Source organism: Anomaloglossus baeobatrachus, chromosome 1, assembly GCF_048569485.1.
Source record: "Anomaloglossus baeobatrachus isolate aAnoBae1 chromosome 1, aAnoBae1.hap1, whole genome shotgun sequence".
NCBI lineage: Eukaryota > Metazoa > Chordata > Amphibia > Anura > Aromobatidae > Anomaloglossus > Anomaloglossus baeobatrachus.
Window position 1 is genome coordinate 62,782,007 of NC_134353.1, and position 21,094 is coordinate 62,803,100.

The 21,094-nt window shown below is 51.3% G+C and overlaps 1 protein-coding gene across 1 annotated transcript in view; it reads left to right on the forward strand.

Annotated features, from left to right (window-relative positions):
* Positions 1–21,094, forward strand: part of NSD2 (nuclear receptor binding SET domain protein 2) — a 235,518-nt gene that overhangs the window by 42,841 nt on the left and 171,583 nt on the right. The window contains exons 2-6 of the mRNA XM_075346808.1: positions 10,903–11,489; positions 12,082–12,235; positions 12,389–12,552; positions 12,824–13,276; positions 19,783–19,927. Coding sequence (XP_075202923.1) covers positions 10,962–11,489; positions 12,082–12,235; positions 12,389–12,552; positions 12,824–13,276; positions 19,783–19,927 — 1,444 coding nt within the window. The 5' untranslated portion in view covers positions 10,903–10,961. The remainder of the gene's footprint in view (positions 1–10,902; positions 11,490–12,081; positions 12,236–12,388; positions 12,553–12,823; positions 13,277–19,782; positions 19,928–21,094) is intronic.

Here is a 21,094-nt window from a genome sequence, read left to right on the forward strand (position 1 = left end):
CGCTCAGCTGGGCGCCCGGCCGCCGGGTGATCAGCTGATTGTTCACAATAGTCTACTGCCGGTAAAACTGTAAAGAAGAAAAAAAAAAGCTTTCCATTGTTTTGTACGATCCGTTGTGCCATTATATGCAACGCAATGCAACGGATGCCGTTCAATGCAAGTGTGAAACTAGCCTAAGAAACAGAAAATCATTAGGCTGAAAAAAAGGAATCCATCAGAGATAGCAGAAATGTTAGGAATGGCCAAATTAACAATTTAGTGCATTTGGAGGGGGAGGGGGGGGACCCAAAACCTGGATGGCCACAGTAGCAAGTGATGATGATTGTGGAAAGTTTTCCATGATGAAGAAAACCCTTTGTGACATCCACCGAAGTGAAGAACATTCTCCAGGAAGTCGGTGTTTCAGTGTCCAAGTCTGCCATAAAGGGAAGACTTGATGAGAGCAAATACAGAGGGTTTACCAATAGGTGCAAACCATTAATAAGCCTGAATACTGTAATATAAAGGCTGGATTAGACTTGGCAAAAAAAAAAAAATCGAAAGAAGCCGATCAGCTCTGGAAAAGCAGCAGAGGACAAATGAGACTAAGATCAACCTGTACCAGAAAGAAGGGAAGAAGGAAGTATGGAGAAGGCTTGGAATGGCTCCCGATCAAGAGCACAGTACCTCCTCAGTAAGACATGGTGGAGGTGGTGTGATGGCCGGGTGTGCATGGCTTCCAATGCACCTGGGGCATTAGTGGTTATTGATGATGTGACTGGAGACAGAAGCAGCTGGGTGAATTTTGAAGTGCACTGGGTGAAACTTTGGTCAGTGTTATCCAAATGCACCAATGTTGATTGGACGGCGCTTCATATTACAAATGGACAATGCTTTTGCAGGTTGTTTTGGGTCAAAGAAGTGGAATATTCTGCAGTGGCCAAGTCACCACCACACCTCAACCCCATCGATTTACATTTCACAGTATTACGACAAAAATTAAGGTAGAAAGACCCATAAACAAGAGACAACTAAAGGCAACAAAGCTTCAGAAAGGAGGAAACCAGCCATGTCACGTCCATGCCATTCAGACTTCAGTCATTGTCAACAAAGGATTCTCCGCAAAGTATTAAAAGTGAACACTTTATTGTAAAGTTACTTTGTCCAATTACTTTTGAGCCCCTGAAATGAGGAGGTTCTGTAGAAAATTGGTTGCAATTCCTAAACGATTCACAAGATATTTTTGTCCAACCCTTTTAATTAAGCCTGAAAGTCTCCACGTCACATTGCATCTCAGTTGTTCCACTTTAAATCCAAAATAGTGGCCTGCAGAGCTGAAATCATGAAGATTTCACTGCCAAATATTTCTGGACCTAACTGTAGAACTCATTTACCTTGTGTTGTGGCTCTGGCCTCTCGAGCTGCTGCCTGCGTAATTACAGGTTGGGGGCAGCCATGTATTTTGGTATGTAGCAGTCAAGATTAAAAGATGTTTAAGGCCATGTTCACACAGAGCGTTTATTTGCTGTTTTCTTATTTTGGCATGGTTTTTGCCTTGGTTTTATGCAAATCCATGAATATAAAACTCTGCCTTCACAGTCCCAGCAAAGGCTATGAGATTCTAGAAATCGCGTGCCCTCGCGAACAAAACACTTGAGTTTTTTTCCTGACTGTTTTGTCAACCACCTTTTTGGTTTTCACAAGAATCAGCATGTCAGTTCTTTTCACCAGTTTTGTAAAACCGCTACAAAAAAGTGGCAAAACTGCAAACAAGTTGTGTTTGTACAACTTTGCCAATGGATTGCTGCTGTAACGGGTGATTACTGGATAAGTTAACTTTGTTTTTGATTAAAGACGAGTGTTCACGTTCAATAACAGTAAGGCTAGGTTCACATTTCCGTTGTTTTGCATCAGTCACATGCGTCGCTTGACGCATGTAACTGATGCGTTGTACTGACAATGAACAGAATTTTCATTGTCGGACTCCGTTGTGTGCGGGGGGTGGGGGGCGGAGCGCGAGGGGGCGGAGTTTCTGGGTGGGTGGAGCAGAGCGGGGCCGTGGCACTGAGGACATCAGAGCCGCAGGGACTGCAGAACGTGTGTGTGTGTGTGTGTGTGTATAGTGTGTATAGTGTGTGTGTGTGTATAGTGTGTGTGTGTGTGTGTGTATAGTGTGTGTGTGTGTGTGTGTGTGTATACATGCTGAGTGCGGAAGGGGGCGGAGATGTGTCGGGCTCCGTGCACAGCCAGGGTAAATATCGGGTAAAAGCAAAGCACTTTTTGCTTGGTTACCCGATATTTATCTTGGTTACCAGCATACACCGCTTAGCGCTGGCTCCCTGCACACGTAACCAGTGTACATATCTGGTAGCTAACCAAAGCGCATTGCTTAGTAACCTGATGTGTATCCTGGTTAAGTGTGCAGAGAGCGCATGCGCAGCGAAATCCTACGAATTGCGCTGCTCAAAAAACGTTACATTCTGCGTTGCTCCCGCCAGGCGGTCAGTCAAAAAACGACTGACCGCGACGCAGGGTCATCAGTCGCAATCCGTCGCTAATAGAAGTCTATTGGGAAAAACTGGATTCCTGCAAAATATTTTGCAGAATACCGTAATTCCTCAAAGCGACGGATTGTGACTGAAGCAAAACAACGGAAGTGTGAACCTAGCCTAAGCGGACCATATTTAAATTCGGAGCATATTAAAAAGTTGTTGTTTTTTTTTTTTTTTGGGTTTTTTTTTTCTCCGATCAGTTAGGCTTCTTTACATCAGGAGTGGTCAAATCTATAAGTGACTGTACTGTAAAGTGGATGAGACTTGTACTTCTACAGTCAGGGCTGGTTAGGGTATTGCGGTGTGTAATCTTGTTGTTCCTGAATGTGCTGATTTATATGAACGTGCCCCTGCTGTGCGGGGAAAATACTGGGAAAAGGGGGGCGGCTCCTTCATTCCGATCCCTAGGATGGATTTCCCACCAAATGTTTACTGGGAGATGAGAGAACCTCTTTTAATCATTTTTCTTAGAAATTTATTTTACTTATGTATCACCAGAACACCAGTGCTACAAGACTGCTGAGCCGCCGCGTAGTGCCCCAGCCCGCTGCGCTGAGCCGCCGCGTAGTGCCCCAGCCCGCTGCGCTGAGCCACCGTGCCAGCTATCTGAAAGGCCTTCTGGTATATCCATAGGTACTGTGTAATACCTCTACCAAACATGCCATAACTGCTCCTACAAGTAAATAATTATTCCCATAGACCATCGTCTGAGACCTCCAAGGCTCAGGTAGTGACTTGTACGGCAGCTACCTCCATTAGTGCTACTGGTAGTTAATTTTGCACCTTATTTCCCAGTTTGCATCGCCTGGCCTATAATTCTCTTTGCCAACTCCATAATCTCCACAAAGAGCGGTTTCTCATCTAACGGCAGAAAGAGCAGATGAGGTTTTGTCTGAAATTTCAGTAAAACTTCTATTTTATCAATTTATAATCCTTGATGTTTCTGTGCGTAGAAGTCTAGTGGGCAGTCCTACTCTGTGATTGACAATCTTCCCTGTATACGGAATACATATATATACGGTGATATAGCGGTCTATCACTGAGTAGGACTGCCCACTGGACTCCTAAGCATAGAAATGCCAGGGATGTCAATGTTATAGTATGTATATGTCTAATTCCGCTTCATACCGTGCTGCCCACAGATCGGGCTACAGAACCTGTCATATGGTACACGTTTTCTCTGCACGTTTTTTTTCAGTGTGTCCACCCGTATCCTGTCCACTGCCATTAACATGAGAACGGCGGCAGCTATAGGCATAGAAGTGGTGTCTAGGTATAGTAAAGTAGCCATGTGCTACGCAATGAAACCACCTATAGCACCACCTGGTGGAAAACAACGGAGTTAGCATTTTTATCTCGAAAACGGAACGAGATAGAGAAAAAAAAGTGAATTACAAAGTTGTAGGGCATCATCAACTCGATACGAATCAACACCTTGCATACAGAAATGCTATATGTTATCCTACCCCCCCCTCAAAACATTGAATGCTGGTCACTCATATGGCGCTTGTTTAACTTTGATTCTTAAAGTGGCCCCCTGTCAGCTGCAATGCACATCTGGCCTCTGCACAGCATACTGCATCTTGCTGCACGTTGTGCAATATGGTAGGTGACACGTTTGCACAAGCTTCTGTGATACGTCGTCGTAGGTCCTGCAATGTTGGTGCAGGGGTCGCATACACCTGCTGTTTGATGTGACCTCACAGAAAGAAGTCCAATGGGGTCAGGTCAGGTGAGCGGAGGCCACTCTACGCAGCCACCATACCCAATGACTTGTAGGAAGGTCTCCATGAGGTATCGCTTCACGTCCGCAGCCTTGTGAGTTTTACACGCTCTAATCATAGCATTTCTGTATGCAAGGTCTCGATTCATATTGAATTGATGATGCCCTACAACTTTGTAATTCACTTTTTTTACTCTCTCGTTCCGTTTTCGAGATAAAAATGCTAACTCCATTGTTTTCCACCAGGTGGCGCTATAGGTGGTTTTATTAAGTAGTGCATGGCTACTTTACTATACCTAGACACCACTTCTATTCCTATAGCTGCCGCCGTTCTCAAGTTAACGGCGGTGGACAGGATATGGGTGGACACACTGTATAGTGAAGTAATAGTATGGTTATATAGGCGCTTGTGTATCTCAGATGTGATTCATGAGAAATTTTGGCATATACAAATCAGACTGGAAGTGCACTGGGGGCGTGTTTGGTATAGGCATTGCCCCGCCTCCGTGCACATTCAGCCTAATTTGCATATCCCCCCCCCCCACCTGAAGGACCTTTTTATATATATATATATATATATATATATATATATATATATATATATATATATATATATATATATATATATATATATATATATATATATATATTATATTTTTTTTTTCTTTTGCATTTTTTTATTCGAGGCTTTCATTAGCATTCAGTAAAGCGATTAGTTTGCATTGCATTATCCCAGCGCTATAAATCCTAATTGTGCGTTTGCTTCCGCTCTGATTGGTTTTCCCTGTAGTCAGCCAGACTGCAGCTTTCTTAAAGAGACAGCGCACCGCTTTAAGGCGAACGGATCCTTTTTTTTTCTCTCCAATAATAACGTAATGGGATTTGCTCGTGTTGTAGCCGGAGGTGCGTTCGGATAATAACTCAGGAATAATGGATGGAAATCTTTTACGTCTCTCCTGTTGTTGTCATTTTTGGTAGACGACAGAAGCGGACGCCGCGCTCAGTCAGCCGCCCCCCTCCCCCCACTGTTTGCAGCCACAAGTAACGCATGACAAGGATGTGTGACGGCAGAGCAAATCGTACAGCCGGGTATAAGGGATCTCACACGGCCGAGTGTCTGACGTCTCGGATGACATTATGGAGAATGACACCCTCGGACAAAGCGGACGCTCTCTGGCCGAGGCTGCCATGATTGGATGCAGACCTGGCGTTCATCATGAATTGTTATGATGCACTTGAAAAAGTCAGCTACTTCTCAATATACCGTATTTTTCTATTTATAATACGCACGGGATTATAAGACGCACCCCAACTTTGAAGAAACAAAAGAGGTCCGTTTTATAACCAGTGGTGTCTTACTGGGGAGGGGGGGGACGGCAGCGGTGGTGGAGCAGGGGTCAGCGGAGGCAGGGACTGTGGTGGAGTTCGGCAATGCTGCGGTGGTGCAGAGGGGGGGACCAGATACTGTTCTGTGTCGGGGCCGTGGACGCGGCTCTGCTCTGTCGGGGCCGTGGACGCGGCTCTGCTCTGTGCCGGGGGCCGTGGACGCGGCTCTGCTCTGTGCCGGGGGCCGTGGACGCGGCTCTGCTCTGTGCCGGGGGCCGTGGACGCGGCTCTGCTCTGTGCCGGGGGCCGTGGACGCGGCTCTGCTCTGTGCCGGGGGCCGTGGACGCGGCTCTGCTCTGTGCCGGGGGCCGTGGACGCGGCTCTGCTCTGTGCCGGGGGCCGTGGACGCGGCTCTGCTCTGTGCCGGGGGCCGTGGACGCGGCTCTGCTCTGTGCCGGGGGCCGTGGACGCGGCTCTGCTCTGTGTCGGGGCCGTGGACGCGGCTCTGCTTTGTGCCGGGGGCCGTGGACGCGGCTCGGCTCTGTGCCGGGGGCCGTGGACTCGGCTCTGTGCCGGGGGCCGTGGACGCGGCTCGGCTCTGTGCCGGGGGCCGTGGACGCGGCTCGGCTCTGTGCCGGGGGCCGTGGACGCGGCTCGGCTCTGTGCCGGGGGCCGTGGACGCGGCTCGGCTCTGTGCCGGGGGCCGTGGACGCGGCTCGGCTCTGTGTCGGGGCTGCTCGGTGAGGCACGTGCCATTCTGAAGATGTTGATCGTGCGGGATTCAAAGAAATGGCGTCCGGAGTCGGTGCATGCGCAGATGAGAGCTTAAGCCGAGACTTCAATATCCGCTCATGCCGACTCGGGGCGCCATTATTTGAAGTCCTCACTGCTATCTTCAGAATGGCCCGTGCCTCACCACACAGAGCAGCGCCACGTCCAAAGCCCTGGCACAGACCAGCGCTGCCACAGCACCGCACAGAGCAGCGTCTCATAGAGCAGCGCCACAGAGCAGCCCACCGCATAGCATTACCCCTGCCTCCTTTTACCCCTCTTCACCAACCCCCCTGTAAGCTACATTAGGGTTTTAAGCGTGACCCATCATTTTCCTGCCAAATTTTTGGAACAGTGCGTCTTATAATTCGAAAAATACGGCGTGTCTGTATTTGTCGTGCCAACAGAAACTTGCCGATAATTGTTAGAACGAGTGTCCATAAGAGCACCTGTCCCCCATCATTGGGCCATATAAACCTGCTGCCCATAGCATTGTCTGTAGCACATGTGCTTGTGTAAATGGGGGGAGAAAAATTGTATGCTATTACAGTCGTCCCCCGTTAACTTGAGGACACACTGCATGTGCAGCGATAGTCGGGCATCTGCGGTTATATAGCACTGGTATGGAAATGTCTGCAATGAGTCTGCCTTCTGTGACCGTATGACTATGCACACCCACACACAACTCTGCTTTGATAGATTGTGGTTTTTTGTTTTTTTTTATATTTCTATTTTAATGAATACATTTGTGTTTGTCATGATCTTGAACATCAAACATGTGTTAACTGAGGCCTTTAGAGTATGAGCTTTAGCTCTTGAGTTTTCCTGAGCATTGCATGGGTAAATTTTCTAGGATGTTCATTCTTAAAGGGGTAGTTCACTACTCTGCAGTAGTGGCTACCTTTCTGTAAGACTGATAGGGGAGGCTTTTTCTAAATACCTTGATCAGCCAATTCTGCCCTTGAGCGGTGCTGTTGCGGTTCGCTCATCCCCATGAAGTGCCCCCCCCCCCACAGGATCCATGACCTCTGGGATGTGGTGATGTCACGTCAACTTCCAGTTGACCTGACGTCACCGTGGCAGGCCCCAGTCTTCCTGAGTGACTGGGCTGTGGGCGGCGTTTCACCGCTTGTTACTGCCCAGCATCTCGCGTGCGCGCTCTCCTTCACCGCAGAGCGCCGCAAGCAGGAGCGATGCTGGGCTGTGACAAGCGATAAAACACTGCCCACAGCCCAGTCACTCAGGAAGACTGGGGCCTGCCACGGTGACGTCAGGTCAACTGGAAGTTGACGTGACATCGCCGGATCTCAGAGGTCACGCATCCCGGGGGGGGGGGGGGTCACTTCATGGGGATGAGCAGACCGTGATAGCGCCGCTCAGAGGCAGAATTGGATGATCATGGTATTTAGAAAAAGCCTTCCCTATCAGTCTTACAGAGAGGTGGACACTACTGCAGAGTAGTGAACCACCCCTTTAAGAATGAACATCCTAGAAAAGGCAATGCTCAGAAAAACACAAGGGCTAAAGCTCATACTCTAAAGGCCTTCCCTATCAGTTTAACAGAGATGTGGCCACTATTTCAGAGTAGTGAACCACCTCTTTAAGATTGGTAGATCTCTTCAATGTTTTCCATCTTTTTGGGAATTTTTTCATAGTGCGGTATCCCCCCTCCCCACCAAAAATAAGTTTCTGAATCATGAAGGCATTGTGTGGCGAGATGAATTGGACCTCACCAATATAGAAGTTAACACCTTTCCGCTACTGGGTCTTGCACAACACAAATTGGTTCTGCTAGTGACACAAAGGGGTTGTAAAAATAAAAATATTTTGGCAGCTCAAGAACATTGGGCCTTTAAACCAGCATAAGGACCATGCTACTTCTAGGTGTTGGCTGAAATTGTGGAATCCTTTTCTAAGTAAATGGTCTGGTGATTGTTAATGATTGTATATGGGATTAGTATATTTTAGCATCCATTTTTAATGTCCCCAAAATCCTCCCTTAGCTCTACTGAACTGAAGCTGATATTCCACCAAATGTATATTACGTTGGTTGGCCCTACGACGGATGATGTTTGGGAAGGTAATTTGGGGGGACTTGGATTTCGACTTTTGGTTCTCCCTAGATATATTCTCCATCTTTCTACTTTAATCACATGCACGCTCCATCAATCCACACATGAAAGTGTAAAGAGTCGTGAGTAGAGACTATCCGCTAACATTTGTGTGTGGCCGCCCCAGTGGCTGTGTGTGTGGCCGCCCCAGTGGCTGTGTGTGTGGCCGCCCCAGTGGCTGTGTGTGTGGCCGCCCCAGTGGCTGTGTGTGTGGCCGCCCCAGTGGCTGTGTGTGTGGCCGCCCCAGTGGCTGTGTGTGTGGCCGCCCCAGTGGCTGTGTGTGTGGCCGCCCCAGTGGCTGTGTGTGTGGCCGCCCCAGTGGCTGTGTGTGTGGCCGCCCCAGTGGCTGTGCGTGTGGCCGCCCCAGTGGCTGTGCGTGTGGCCGCCCCAGTGGCTGTGCGTGTGGCCGCCCCAGTGGCTGTGCGTGTGGCCGCCCCAGTGGCTGTGCGTGTGGCCGCCCCAGTGGCTGTGCGTGTGGCCGCCCCAGTGGCTGTGCGTGTGGCCGCCCCAGTGGCTGTGCGTGTGTGGCCGCCCCAGTGGCTGTGCGTGTGTGGCCGCCCCAGTGGCTGTGCGTGTGTGGCCGCCCCAGTGGCTGTGCGTGTGTGGCCGCCCCAGTGGCTGTGCGTGTGTGGCCGCCCCAGTGGCTGTGCGTGTGTGGCCGCCCCAGTGGCTGTGCGTGTGTGGCCGCCCCAGTGGCTGTGCGTGTGTGGCCGCCCCAGTGGCTGTGCGTGTGTGGCCGCCCCAGTGGCTGTGCGTGTGTGGCCGCCCCAGTGGCTGTGCGTGTGTGGCCGCCCCAGTGGCTGTGCGTGTGTGGCCGCCCCAGTGGCTGTGCGTGTGTGGCCGCCCCAGTGGCTGTGCGTGTGTGGCCGCCCCAGTGGCTGTGCGTGTGTGGCCGCCCCAGTGGCTGTGCGTGTGTGGCCGCCCCAGTGGCTGTGCGTGTGTGGCCGCCCCAGTGGCTGTGCGTGTGTGGCCGCCCCAGTGGCTGTGCGTGTGTGGCCGCCCCAGTGGCTGTGCGTGTGTGGCCGCCCCAGTGGCTGTGCGTGTGTGGCCGCCCCAGTGGCTGTGCGTGTGTGGCCGCCCCAGTGGCTGTGCGTGTGTGGCCGCCCCAGTGGCTGTGCGTGTGTGGCCGCCCCAGTGGCTGTGCGTGTGTGGCCGCCCCAGTGGCTGTGCGTGTGTGGCCGCCCCAGTGGCTGTGCGTGTGTGGCCGCCCCAGTGGCTGTGCGTGTGTGGCCGCCCCAGTGGCTGTGCGTGTGTGGCCGCCCCAGTGGCTGTGCGTGTGTGGCCGCCCCAGTGGCTGTGCGTGTGTGGCCGCCCCAGTGGCTGTGCGTGTGTGGCCGCCCCAGTGGCTGTGCGTGTGTGGCCGCCCCAGTGGCTGTGCGTGTGTGGCCGCCCCAGTGGCTGTGCGTGTGTGGCCGCCCCAGTGGCTGTGCGTGTGTGGCCGCCCCAGTGGCTGTGCGTGTGTGGCCGCCCCAGTGGCTGTGCGTGTGTGTGGCCGCCCCAGTGGCTGTGCGTGTGTGTGGCCGCCCCAGTGGCTGTGCGTGTGTGTGGCCGCCCCAGTGGCTGTGCGTGTGTGTGGCCGCCCCAGTGGCTGTGCGTGTGTGTGGCCGCCCCAGTGGCTGTGCGTGTGTGTGGCCGCCCCAGTGGCTGTGCGTGTGTGTGGCCGCCCCAGTGGCTGTGCGTGTGTGTGGCCGCCCCAGTGGCTGTGCGTGTGTGTGGCCGCCCCAGTGGCTGTGCGTGTGTGTGGCCGCCCCAGTGGCTGTGCGTGTGTGTGGCCGCCCCAGTGGCTGTGCGTGTGTGTGGCCGCCCCAGTGGCTGTGCGTGTGTGTGGCCGCCCCAGTGGCTGTGCGTGTGTGTGGCCGCCCCAGTGGCTGTGCGTGTGTGTGGCCGCCCCAGTGGCTGTGCGTGTGTGTGGCCGCCCCAGTGGCTGTGCGTGTGTGTGGCCGCCCCAGTGGCTGTGCGTGTGTGTGGCCGCCCCAGTGGCTGTGCGTGTGTGTGGCCGCCCCAGTGGCTGTGCGTGTGTGTGGCCGCCCCAGTGGCTGTGCGTGTGTGTGGCCGCCCCAGTGGCTGTGCGTGTGTGTGGCCGCCCCAGTGGCTGTCATCACCCTCGTAATCGCGTACACTTGATTCGAAGACAGTAAGCTTAAGTGATCAGGTTTTGCTGACCTCTGTTTATGGGGCACTCATAAGGTCCTGGTTGGTGGATCTGCAGGGGGGTCCAAGGCCTTGTGGCCACAATATGGACTCTATAATGCCTTACTTGTGCATATGACCGTTCTTACTTTTGCACTCTGGTAAAAATGTCTTACGGTAAATGGTCCACACAGTGTTTTTTGGGTATAGTAAAAGCTGAGAGTGTACAGCACATGTTCAGTTTTGGTCCATGTTTCATCCTTCTGAAGGACCTCGTTTCTGAAGGTTTTTGCCCCCTTTTGTTTTGCAGTCGTGTGAGACCGGACGACTACTTGAAGTTCTGCACAGAAGTTGTAACACTCGAGCACAATGAAGCAAGTTCCTCATATCATTCCCAATCCTGCCGCCAAGACGTCAACCCCGGAAGTGAGTCGGGAGTGCTCAGTTTTCCTGGGAAGAGCACAGATTTCCACCAATATACAAGAGGGTGTAATACAGAAGCTGAACGGCCACGATTCTTTGCCATTCCTGCCGACGGACAAACTGAAGGATCTGACGTCTCGGGTTTTCAATGGGGAATCAGGAGCTCAGGAAGCCAAAGTGCGAATCGATGCTCAAGAGATTCAAGGCATTGAGACGCCACCCAACACCACTCCAACCAAGAACGGATCCCCGGAGATAAAACTGAAAATCACCAAAACCTACATGAACGGGAAACCCCTGTTCGAATCTTCTATTTGTGGCGAGCAAGGGGAAGAGGCTCCGAAACCAGAGGAAACGGAGACCAAAGGCAAAAGAGGAAGGAAACGGAAGAGTTTAAAGATGGAGCCTACTGAGGAGGATAAAGAAAGTAATCAAACCCCAGAGGAGTCCTGTTCTGAAGCCCCTCAAGAGAAGGTATTGGTGTTTTATAAGCCCCTGCCTCTTAGTTCTTTAGGATCAGGGTGGGGGTTAAAATTTGGATTTCTAGCGAGAAGTGATATCATAATGGCCATGTGATCCAGATATGAAATTTGGGGACAGATCATGGCGTCCACTCCAACTTTTATGACTTATGAACAGTCCCACAGGAGCGAACCATCATAAGTATGACCACATGGCCACTTCCTATGCATTTTGGGGGGCGTTGGATCACCTCCACATCATGCACAGCTGTAGGGTTAGCCGATGACCCCACAGATGGCTATGCAAAGTCTATGGCCGGCATTACTTTTTTTTGTTTTGCCCCCAGTATAGATTACAGGGGATTGATTGCTTATCCTTATCTGATCGGTGGGGGTCCAGCTACCGACACCCTCTTAATAGCGCCCCATCTGTGCCTGATATTACAGCTCACTTCTATTTGAATGGGACTGTAATTCCAGGCATAGCCACTACCAGATGTGTGGGGCTGGCCCGATAAACAGCGAGCAGGACCACGAGCACGGGCATATTTGTAAATCCAAATCTTTTTGACTCTCGGCTGTAATTCTTTATCTTCTCCACGCAGTCTACTTCAGATTTGAGCGCATCCGACCTCCCAGAAAATGAAGGAACGAAATTCTCAGTTGGAGATTTGGTGTGGTCTAAAGTGTCCGGCTATCCCTGGTGGCCGTGTATGGTGACGTCAGACCCTGTCCTGCACAGCCACACCAAGATGAAAGGTAAAAATCTCCTCTTGTTACCCCGCGTATAAAATTTCTCCCCAATAGATGGGTCACATAGATCCTTTGTCGGATAAGTAGGTCGCCATTATTTCTATACTTTTCACTATTCTCATGGTTTTGTGTGAATTTTTTTTTTTGTTTTGTTTTTAGGGCAAAAAAAGAGTGTCCGCCAATACCACGTGCAGTTTTTTGGCAACGCACCTGAAAGAGCTTGGATATTTGAGAAGAGTTTAGTGCCCTTCAAAGGAGAGCACGAGTACGATCATCTGTGCCAAGAGAGCGCAAAACAAGCGCCCAAAGCTGAAAAACTCAAGGTACGTAACTTCAATGCTTCGTTATGAGTGTACATTGTGAACTTTTTTCTCTCAAGGGGCATTCCTGTCTTTAAAAGTGATGGGGTACCTCTAGGACATGTGACACCCCCAACCCATCCATCCCCAGACTGAAGGGGGCACAGCTCTGGTTTAGCAGAGAGTCCACTTCTTCTGAGCGGCACCTGCTCAGGAAAAAAAATACCATTGCTTCCCCGCTAATTTAATATTTGGACTGATCCTCTTAATGTGGTGTTTATTTTTTCTCTTTTAGCTTTTAAAACCGATCTCCGGTAAACTTAAAACCCAATGGGACATAGGTATGGAGCAAGCTAAAGAAGCCATAACTATGTCCAAGGAGGAGAGGAAGGATAAATTCACATTCATCTACATCAAGGACCGTCCCCATCTTAACCCCAAAGTATCCGGGGAAGCGGCCATCCCTGTGGAGGCATACAATGAAGACGAAGATGAAGAAGACGAGCCACCCGAAAGCCCCAAGAAAGATGATGAAGTGCCCACCAAGAGGCGGAGGGCGTCCAGGAACTCATCTTCTACCTGTCAAGACACTGACCCTGATTGGAAGACCACTACCGCAAGCTCCGAGCCTAAAGGAGGCATGACGTCGCCTCCGCAGAAAAGGAAATCTGGAGGGCATGGTGCAAGGGGAAGAAAGGGAGATGCTGTGAACCAGTTCCTAGTATTTTGCCAGAAGCACAAAGACGAGGTTAGTCATCCACGTTTTGCTTACCTTGCAATATTACTGTCTTAGCATTTAAATAGTGACTCTTGCGTTGACTAACTTTTGAATAAATTGATATCACTGCAAGAAACTTTGCTTCTTTCTCTACTTATGAGCTACTTCTTCCTCCCCCCTCCTAAATTTAATTATTTACTCTGACGCTGCTAAAATTCGTCTTGAGAGAAAAGATGGGCTTTCAGTTAACTGAAAGCTCATCAGGTTACAGCTGCCTATAGAACTTAATGATGAGGGAGAGTCATTGATAGGGCTTCTGCTTTATAGTAAGTTTTTGTTTTGTTTTTTTTTTATCTTGACCCAGCTACACTACTCAGTACTGTTGTGTAGCGTCCTCACTGCTGCTTCTGATGGTGTCTATGGGAGTCAAAGTAGCTATTCACCACTGGTTCAGAGACAACATAAATCCTAAAGATTTCTCGGTATTGCTGGGGACACCGGTCTGTGGGGTTTACGCTCTGCCACTACAAGGGCTTGATGTTTGGTGATTTATTTTTTATTTTTTTTTCACTTTTTTTCCATATTGCTAGGTGCTGTGACTGTCCCACACCTTTTTCTTCACCCCAGTGTGAGGTCATACCGTGCACTTCGCAGTAGGGTTCCTCCCTGTGGATACCACGTCTACCGGTCACTCCTTCCCCAAGACTGCTGCCATAGCAGAGTGTCATTAACCGTACTGTTAGAGGTCCCCAAAATAGAAACACTGCAGGCATCCGAAACATGGAGAGGGTGAATATCCCTTCTCCCACCACCTTCTATAGACCTACTCTGATACCTAGGTCCGAGAGTGGGCTTTTATTTCCCTCTGTGCCACCTTTCCTTAAAGCAACCTCTCCCCTGTCATGTTTTAGGACATTCCTATGGCTTCACGCTATTTTCAAGGGGGCTTTCCTGGACATCTCGTTAACCTCAAACCGAATTAAATCCACCTTTTGGGTCAGTTTTTCAGCACCACTTTCAGGGGTGTTCTTCGCTGGGGATGGTTGCCTGTGTTCACAGTTCTGTTTGTTACAGGCCGCTGCTGACAATTTCCTTGCTATTTTAGGCTGTGGGGTCACTTGTGGCTAAGCATCATTCTTTTTTCTTTCTCTTTTTTTTGCTCAGAAGGTGTTGGTCAGGATTCACCTGCTGATCAGCGCTGGTCTTTTCTTCTTGGGCTTCAGTTTCTTGCCTCGTTGCTGCAGTATTTTTCATTCTTCTCATGCTCTGCTTGTTTGTACTCCTGAAGCCTCCAGAAGTCTCCAGTCCAAATCAAACAGCCATCTGCTGCCCATCACCTGCATCTTAGAGATCCAGTTCCTTGGCCTTCTGGTTCCTGAACCTTGCCTTGGTACCTGCTGGACCTTCCTCCTCCAAATCCAGAATTCTCCTCCCTCACCTATTTTGTTCTTCCTACAACAAACCTTTAATATTCCATAAGTCTGGCTTCCTTGGTACCCAGTGCCTGGACCCCTCTAATCTGTCAGGTACTTGATCAACACTATAAGTAACTTGATCTGCCTCCCCCAGTCTGATTTTTTTTTTTGGAGCATTTGCCAGCTCAATTCTACAATTGCCATCTGAAATTGAGCTTGAGGAGCTTACCCCATTCTTCCACACACTCCCACAGGAGATATAGGATATCTTTGATCAAATCCTCTGTCTTGCCCGGATTAATCCTGGAGAAGAACCACAGAGGATGAGATCTCACCCCCCACCCAATTTCCGAATTCCCCAGGTACAACTCAGACTTTGAGTTCGAGCAGAATTCTAATGTGACTTTGGCCATGCAGGGCCTTATTTGGACTCTAAAGGACACCTTCCAGGTTAAGGATGAGTCCGAACACTCTTCCCAAGAAACTTTCACTCTGTAGGGACCACCAGAAACAGATTACCTTTCCCAACCAAGAACATTTTGATGATCATCTTTTGCAAATATCTGGATTGGCATATGCGTTCCTCAGTTCCTCAAGGAAGGTTTTAGGCACTTTTCCTCTTTATGGGATGAAGTGGTTGCCATATTTCCGTCTTTAAAACCCTAAGCTACTTTTTCAGCTGTAGGCTTCCTTATGTCCTGTCTTTGCAGAGTCTTGGAGTAGCACAGACTGGTCTGCTCATCTTTACTAGGATTCATCTTCCACTGCTCCTCAAAAGGGTCTACTTGACCTCTTCTCATGTGCTTCATGCCTCAAAATTCCTTTTGTAAGGATACCATTGCGTAAGCACAATTTTTGGACTGCACTACTGCCAATTCCATGGTTGGCCGGAAGCTCTGCCTAAATTAGATCACCATGACACACTCTTCTTCCTAGGTGCTACTTTTGCAAATACTTCTCCCTGTAGAGAAGACGAGAAGTTCCTTCTACTCCAAGCACCCATCATTAAAGCCTAAACTTATCTGGCATGCCTGTCCCAAAGCTGCAAAGCTTTTCACTTCCAGGTGGTCGTGAATTCCCACCTTGGTTCTGGTCTTCTCTTTTTCAGAGATATCTGGATGTCCCAAGTGGACACTGCCTGGGAAAGGGAGGTTGAATTTGCCTTCCTACCCCCAAACAGGTTCTATCACACAAGTGTTTTCTTTGCCTTATTGTCAGGTCTCTTCATTACCGGTTTGTTACTCTCTCATTCGGACTAGTCACAGCTATTGCGGTCTTCATCAAGGTTCTTGCTTTCCTGATGGTGCTCCTCCATGTCAGAGTTTTTGCAATCATTGACTATTTTTAAGGTGAAGAGCCCTGTCCCAGGGAGGAGAATGTGTCCAGTCTCCAAGTCGCTCTGGATTCCTGGGAATTCTTCAGTTGGACCTTCAGCAAACAAGTAATATCTGAGCCATCCCAACATCTGGAATTTCTGAACTTGACCATAAACATTGTGTGGTCATGTTTCTCCTTTCTTCATCAATCAAAGGTATACTCTTCCTCAGAGTCCCCGTGCTCCATTCGTTTTGGATAGTCTGTTTTGAGGCAATACGTTTCGCCTAATTTCACACCCACAATCTACAACATTCCCTGCCTTCTCTCTGGGACAAGTCAGTGGAGCTCTGTTAATCATTTTGTTACCCCCATTAGAGTCTGGAGATCTTCTTTGGTATTGGACAACCACCACTCTTGTTTCTGGCAGATCTTTTCTTCCCCCTTCAGTGGCAAGTGGTGATGGCCAATGCCAGGCTTTCAGGCTGGGGAGGAGGTGTTCAAGCAATACCACTCAAGGTCTCTGGAGGAATCCTGCTTCAAGAGCAACCTTCTGGACCTGAGCCAGTTTTCTGGTTCTCTCCCAATTATCGCTTTTCTCTGGGACCTTCTGCTTTGTGTGCAGAGAACGTGTCCGAAGTGACCTACCTGAATAATAGGTGGGCACCAGGATCCCCTTAGCCATGTGGGAAACCGCCCAGGATTCTTCTCTAGATGGTTCTTCACATTCAAACGTTCTCCACATTCAAGGAGTGGAAAACTGGACCTAATACTTTCTCAGCCTAGAAATTAGGGAGAGTGTACTCTTTTTCAGACGTCTTCAGCCAGCTAGCTTTGCCTTCACTGGGTATCCACAACATGGCTTTTTGCGTGCTATCTCAATCACAAGTTTCCAACCTGTCACCCAAGGACTTTTGTGATAAGCACTTAGGGCCCTCCATGGACCAAATTCTTTCTGCTTTACCCCCTTCCCTGTGTCTTACAGCTGGTCAGTATAGGGGGTGATCTGATGATTGGTTCTGAACTGGCCTCGCCGGTCATGGTACCTCCAACTTTAATCAGCAGGTCAGATGGTCCTTGGCCTCTACCTTCTTCATTCACAAGGGATTTGATAATCTGCTAAACTTTTATCACAGTCCTACTTCTGCTAGTGTGAACTAAGGGACGTATACCCATCTCCAGTTCATCCTTCTCTCAATCGTCTGCATCTGGTCAGGGTTTTGGCTACCGAAGCCTTCCAACATATTGATTCTGTCTTATTGGTCCCTGATGTGCCACGAAAGAGTTCATTTCTTAATGGTTCGGTTCTGTTTATTGTAGATGCCTAGAAGGCAGAAAACACATTTCCACAATTCTGCTTTTCACAGCTCATTGCATATGGGCGGTCGGAGGGGGAGAAGAGTGCCTCCTTGGCGGTCGGAGGGGGAGGAAGGGGGGAGTGCCTCCTTGGCGGTCGGAGGGGGAGGAAGGGGGGAGTGCCTCCTTGGCGGTCGGAGGGGGAGGAAGGGGGGAGTGCCTCCTTGGCGGTCGGAGGGGGAGGAAGGGGGGAGTGCCTCCTTGGCGGTCGGAGGGGGAGGAAGGGGGGAGTGCCTCCTTGGCGGTCGAAGGGGGGAGTGCCTCCTTGGCGGTCGGAAGGGGGGAGTGCCTCCTTGGCGGTCGGAAGGGGGAGTGCCTCCTTGGCGGTCGGAAGGGGGAGTGCCTCCTTGGCGGTCGGAGGGGGGAGTGCCTCCTTGGCGGTCGGAAGGGGGAGTGCCTCCTTGGCGGTCGGAAGGGGGAGTGCCTCCTTGGCGGTCGGAAGGGGGAGTGCCTCCTTGGCGGTCGGAAGGGGGAGTGCCTCCTTGGCGGTCGGAAGGGGGAGTGCCTCCTTGGCGGTCGGAAGGGGGAGTGCCTCCTTGGCGGTCGGAGGGGGAGGAAGGGGGGAGTGCCTCCTTGGCGGTCGGAGGGGGAGGAAGGGGGGAGTGCCTCCTTGGCGGTCGGAGGGGGAGGAAGGGGGGAGTGCCTCCTTGGCGGTAGAAGGGGGGGAGTGCCTCCTTGGCGGTCGAAGGGGGGAGTGCCTCCTTGGCGGTCGGAAGGGGGGAGTGCCTCCTTGGCGGTCGGAAGGGGGAGTGCCTCCTTGGCGGTCGGAAGGGGGAGTGCCTCCTTGGCGGTCGGAAGGGGGAGTGCCTCCTTGGCGGTCGGAAGGGGGAGTGCCTCCTTGGCGGTCGGAAGGGGGAGTGCCTCCTTGGCGGTCGGAAGGGGGAGTGCCTCCTTGGCGGTCGGAAGGGGGAGTGCCTCCTTGGCGGTCGGAAGGGGGAGTGCCTCCTTGGCGGTCGGAGGGGGAGGAAGGGGGGAGTGCCTCCTTGGCGGTCGGAGGGGGGAGTGCCTCCTTGGCGGTCGGAAGGGGGAGTGCCTCCTTGGCGGTCGGAAGGGGGAGTGCCTCCTTGGCGGTCGGAAGGGGGAGTGCCTCCTTGGCGGTCGGAAGGGGGAGTGCCTCCTTGGCGGTCGGAAGGGGGGGTGCCTCCTGGGCGGTCGGAATGGGGGGGGGTGCCTCCTGGGCGGTCGGAATGGGAGGGGGGTGCCTCCTGGGCGGTCGGAATGGGAGGGGGGTGCCTCCTGGGCGGTCGGAATGGGAGGGGGGGTGCCTCCTGGGCGGTCGGAATGGGAGGGGGGTGCCTCCTGGGCGGTCGGAATGGGAGGGGGGTGCCTCCTGGGCGGTCGGAATGGGAGGGTGGGGGGTGCCTCCTGGGCGGTCGGAGGGGGAGGGTGGGGGGTGCCTCTTGGGCGGTCGGAATGGGAGGGTGGGGGGTGCCTCTTGGGCGGTCGGAGGGGGAGGGTGGGGGGTGCCTCTTGGGCGGTCGGAGGGGGAGGGTGGGGGGTGCCTCTTGGGCGGTCGGAGGGGGAGGGTGGGGGGTGCCTCTTGGTCGGTCGGAGGGGGAGGGTGGGGGGTGCCTCTTGGGCGGTCGGAGGGGGAGGGTGGGGGGTGCCTCTTGGGCGGTCGGAGGGGGAGGGGGGGGCGGTGCCTCTTGGGCGGTCGGAGGGGGAGGGGGGGCGGAGCCTCTTGGGCGGTCGGAGGGGGAGGAGGGGCGGTGCCTCTTGGGCGGTCGGAGGGGGGGCGGAGCCTCTTGGGCGGTCGGAGGGGGAGGAGGGGCGGTGCCTCTTGGGCGGTCGGAGGGGGGGGCGGTGCCTCTTGGGCGGTCGGAGGGGGAGGGGGGGCGGTGCCTCTTGGGCGGTCGGAGGGGGAGGGGGGGCGGTGCCTCTTGGGCGGTCGGAGGGGGAGGGTGGGCGGTGCCTCTTGGGCGGTCGGAGGGGGAGGGGGGGCGGTGCCTCTTGGGCGGTCGGAGGGGGAGGGGGGGCGGTGCCTCTTGGGCGGTCGGAGGGGGAGGGGGGGCGGTGCCTCTTGGGCGGTCGGAGGGGGAGGGGGGGCGGTGCCTCTTGGGCGGTCGGAGGGGGAGGGGGGGCGGTGCCTCTTGGGCGGTCGGAGGGGGAGGGGGGGCGGTGCCTCCTGGCTGTGGTGCATGGTGTCTGTGGAGAGCATACCCCACCAGGTGAAGCCAACACTTCTAGCAGCAATTCGTATACCAATGGTCCTGTGTCCTCTCCACTCCCTCCAATGTAGTCAACAAGCGAGGGATTTTGCTGTGAATGCTCAAATTCTAATATAAATGGTATGTGATATTCTGTCAAAAAATAAAGGGTGATATTTTCCTTTTTAAATAAAAACTACCCTCCTGTTGGTTTCAGTGACGCACATGCAGCATCTGTATAATATGTTCGAGGATGTCTGTGATTTTTTTTTTTTTTTTTTTACCCTTTTCTCACTCCTCGTAGGTAATAAGTGAACATCCTGACGCCTCCAGCGAAGAAATCGAAGAGTTACTCGAGTCCCAGTGGAACATGCTCAGCGATAAACAAAAAGCCCGCTATAATACAAAGTTTGCCATAATCACCTCGCCCAAATCTGAAGAAGACTCTGGTAAACATGATACTGCACTGTACTCTAAGGCATATAAATAGCTTTCATGATGCTTTTAAATGGGAGCAAAACCTTTCTACTAATCCCTTTTACTATATCTATCGGCCATTGTTTTGTATGTTCCCGCTGACGTAGTTACATCTCCTCCTCTTCCTCCATCTTCTATGGTTTTCCGTATATCGCAGATGTAGAGTCTATTTTATAGCAATGAGAAAAAGCCAACAGAAAAAAAAAAAAAAGAATCCTCGCTTTCCTGGTTTTATGTTTGACCGAGATGCTGTCCGCTATATTGGAGGCGTCTGCACCGATTTGAGCCTGACGCTATATTTTTAGTTCTATTTATAAAATTAACAGTTTTTCTTAAAGGATTATTCACACAGTGGTTCCGTCGCAGCTTTTTCCACCATTTTTATCTAAAGAGAAAAAAAAAAATGGTGGCCACTACGGTGAGACGACCCAAATATATTGTGTATAATATGTGTACGCCCACATATTATAATGTGTACGCACATAATATGTGTACGCTCCTGTGTGGTGTACTCCCCGCTCAGTGCAATGCCTTTTTCTTTTTAACATCACTTTTATTAAAGGGGCATCTTCAAATCATGTAAAATTGTATATTTGTCTGTGGGTGGTTACCTAAGAGGATCTGTCCGCTCACCCCATAGAATAAATGTTCCTTGTGGCGTTCCCCAGTTTTTATTTTTGTCTTCTGGAGACTGATTAACCAAATGCGATCCGAAAAAAGAGGTTTAATTAAATGAAAAAATCCCAATAAAATGACAGTATTATTAGATATACATTAAAATTGTGACTAGGCAAAAACAAAACGACAACACTAATGGTGATCCCGTAAAATGTGGTACCAGTCATGAAAAAGGGGGATGTTGTGTGCAACAAAATAAATAATGCATAAGGTACGGGGGATTGGGGGTGTATACAGGGTGGGCCAAAAGTAGCTGGACAGTATGTGTAATAAAGATGGTATAAAGTGAAACTAACTCAGTTGCCCTTGGCAACCAATCAGATTCCATATTTCATTCTTCACAGACTCTTTGGAAAATGAAAGGTGGAATCTGATTGGTTGCTAAGGGCAACAGTCAGTTTCACTTTACACCATGTTGGATAACCCCATTACACATACTGTCCACTTACTTTTGGACCACC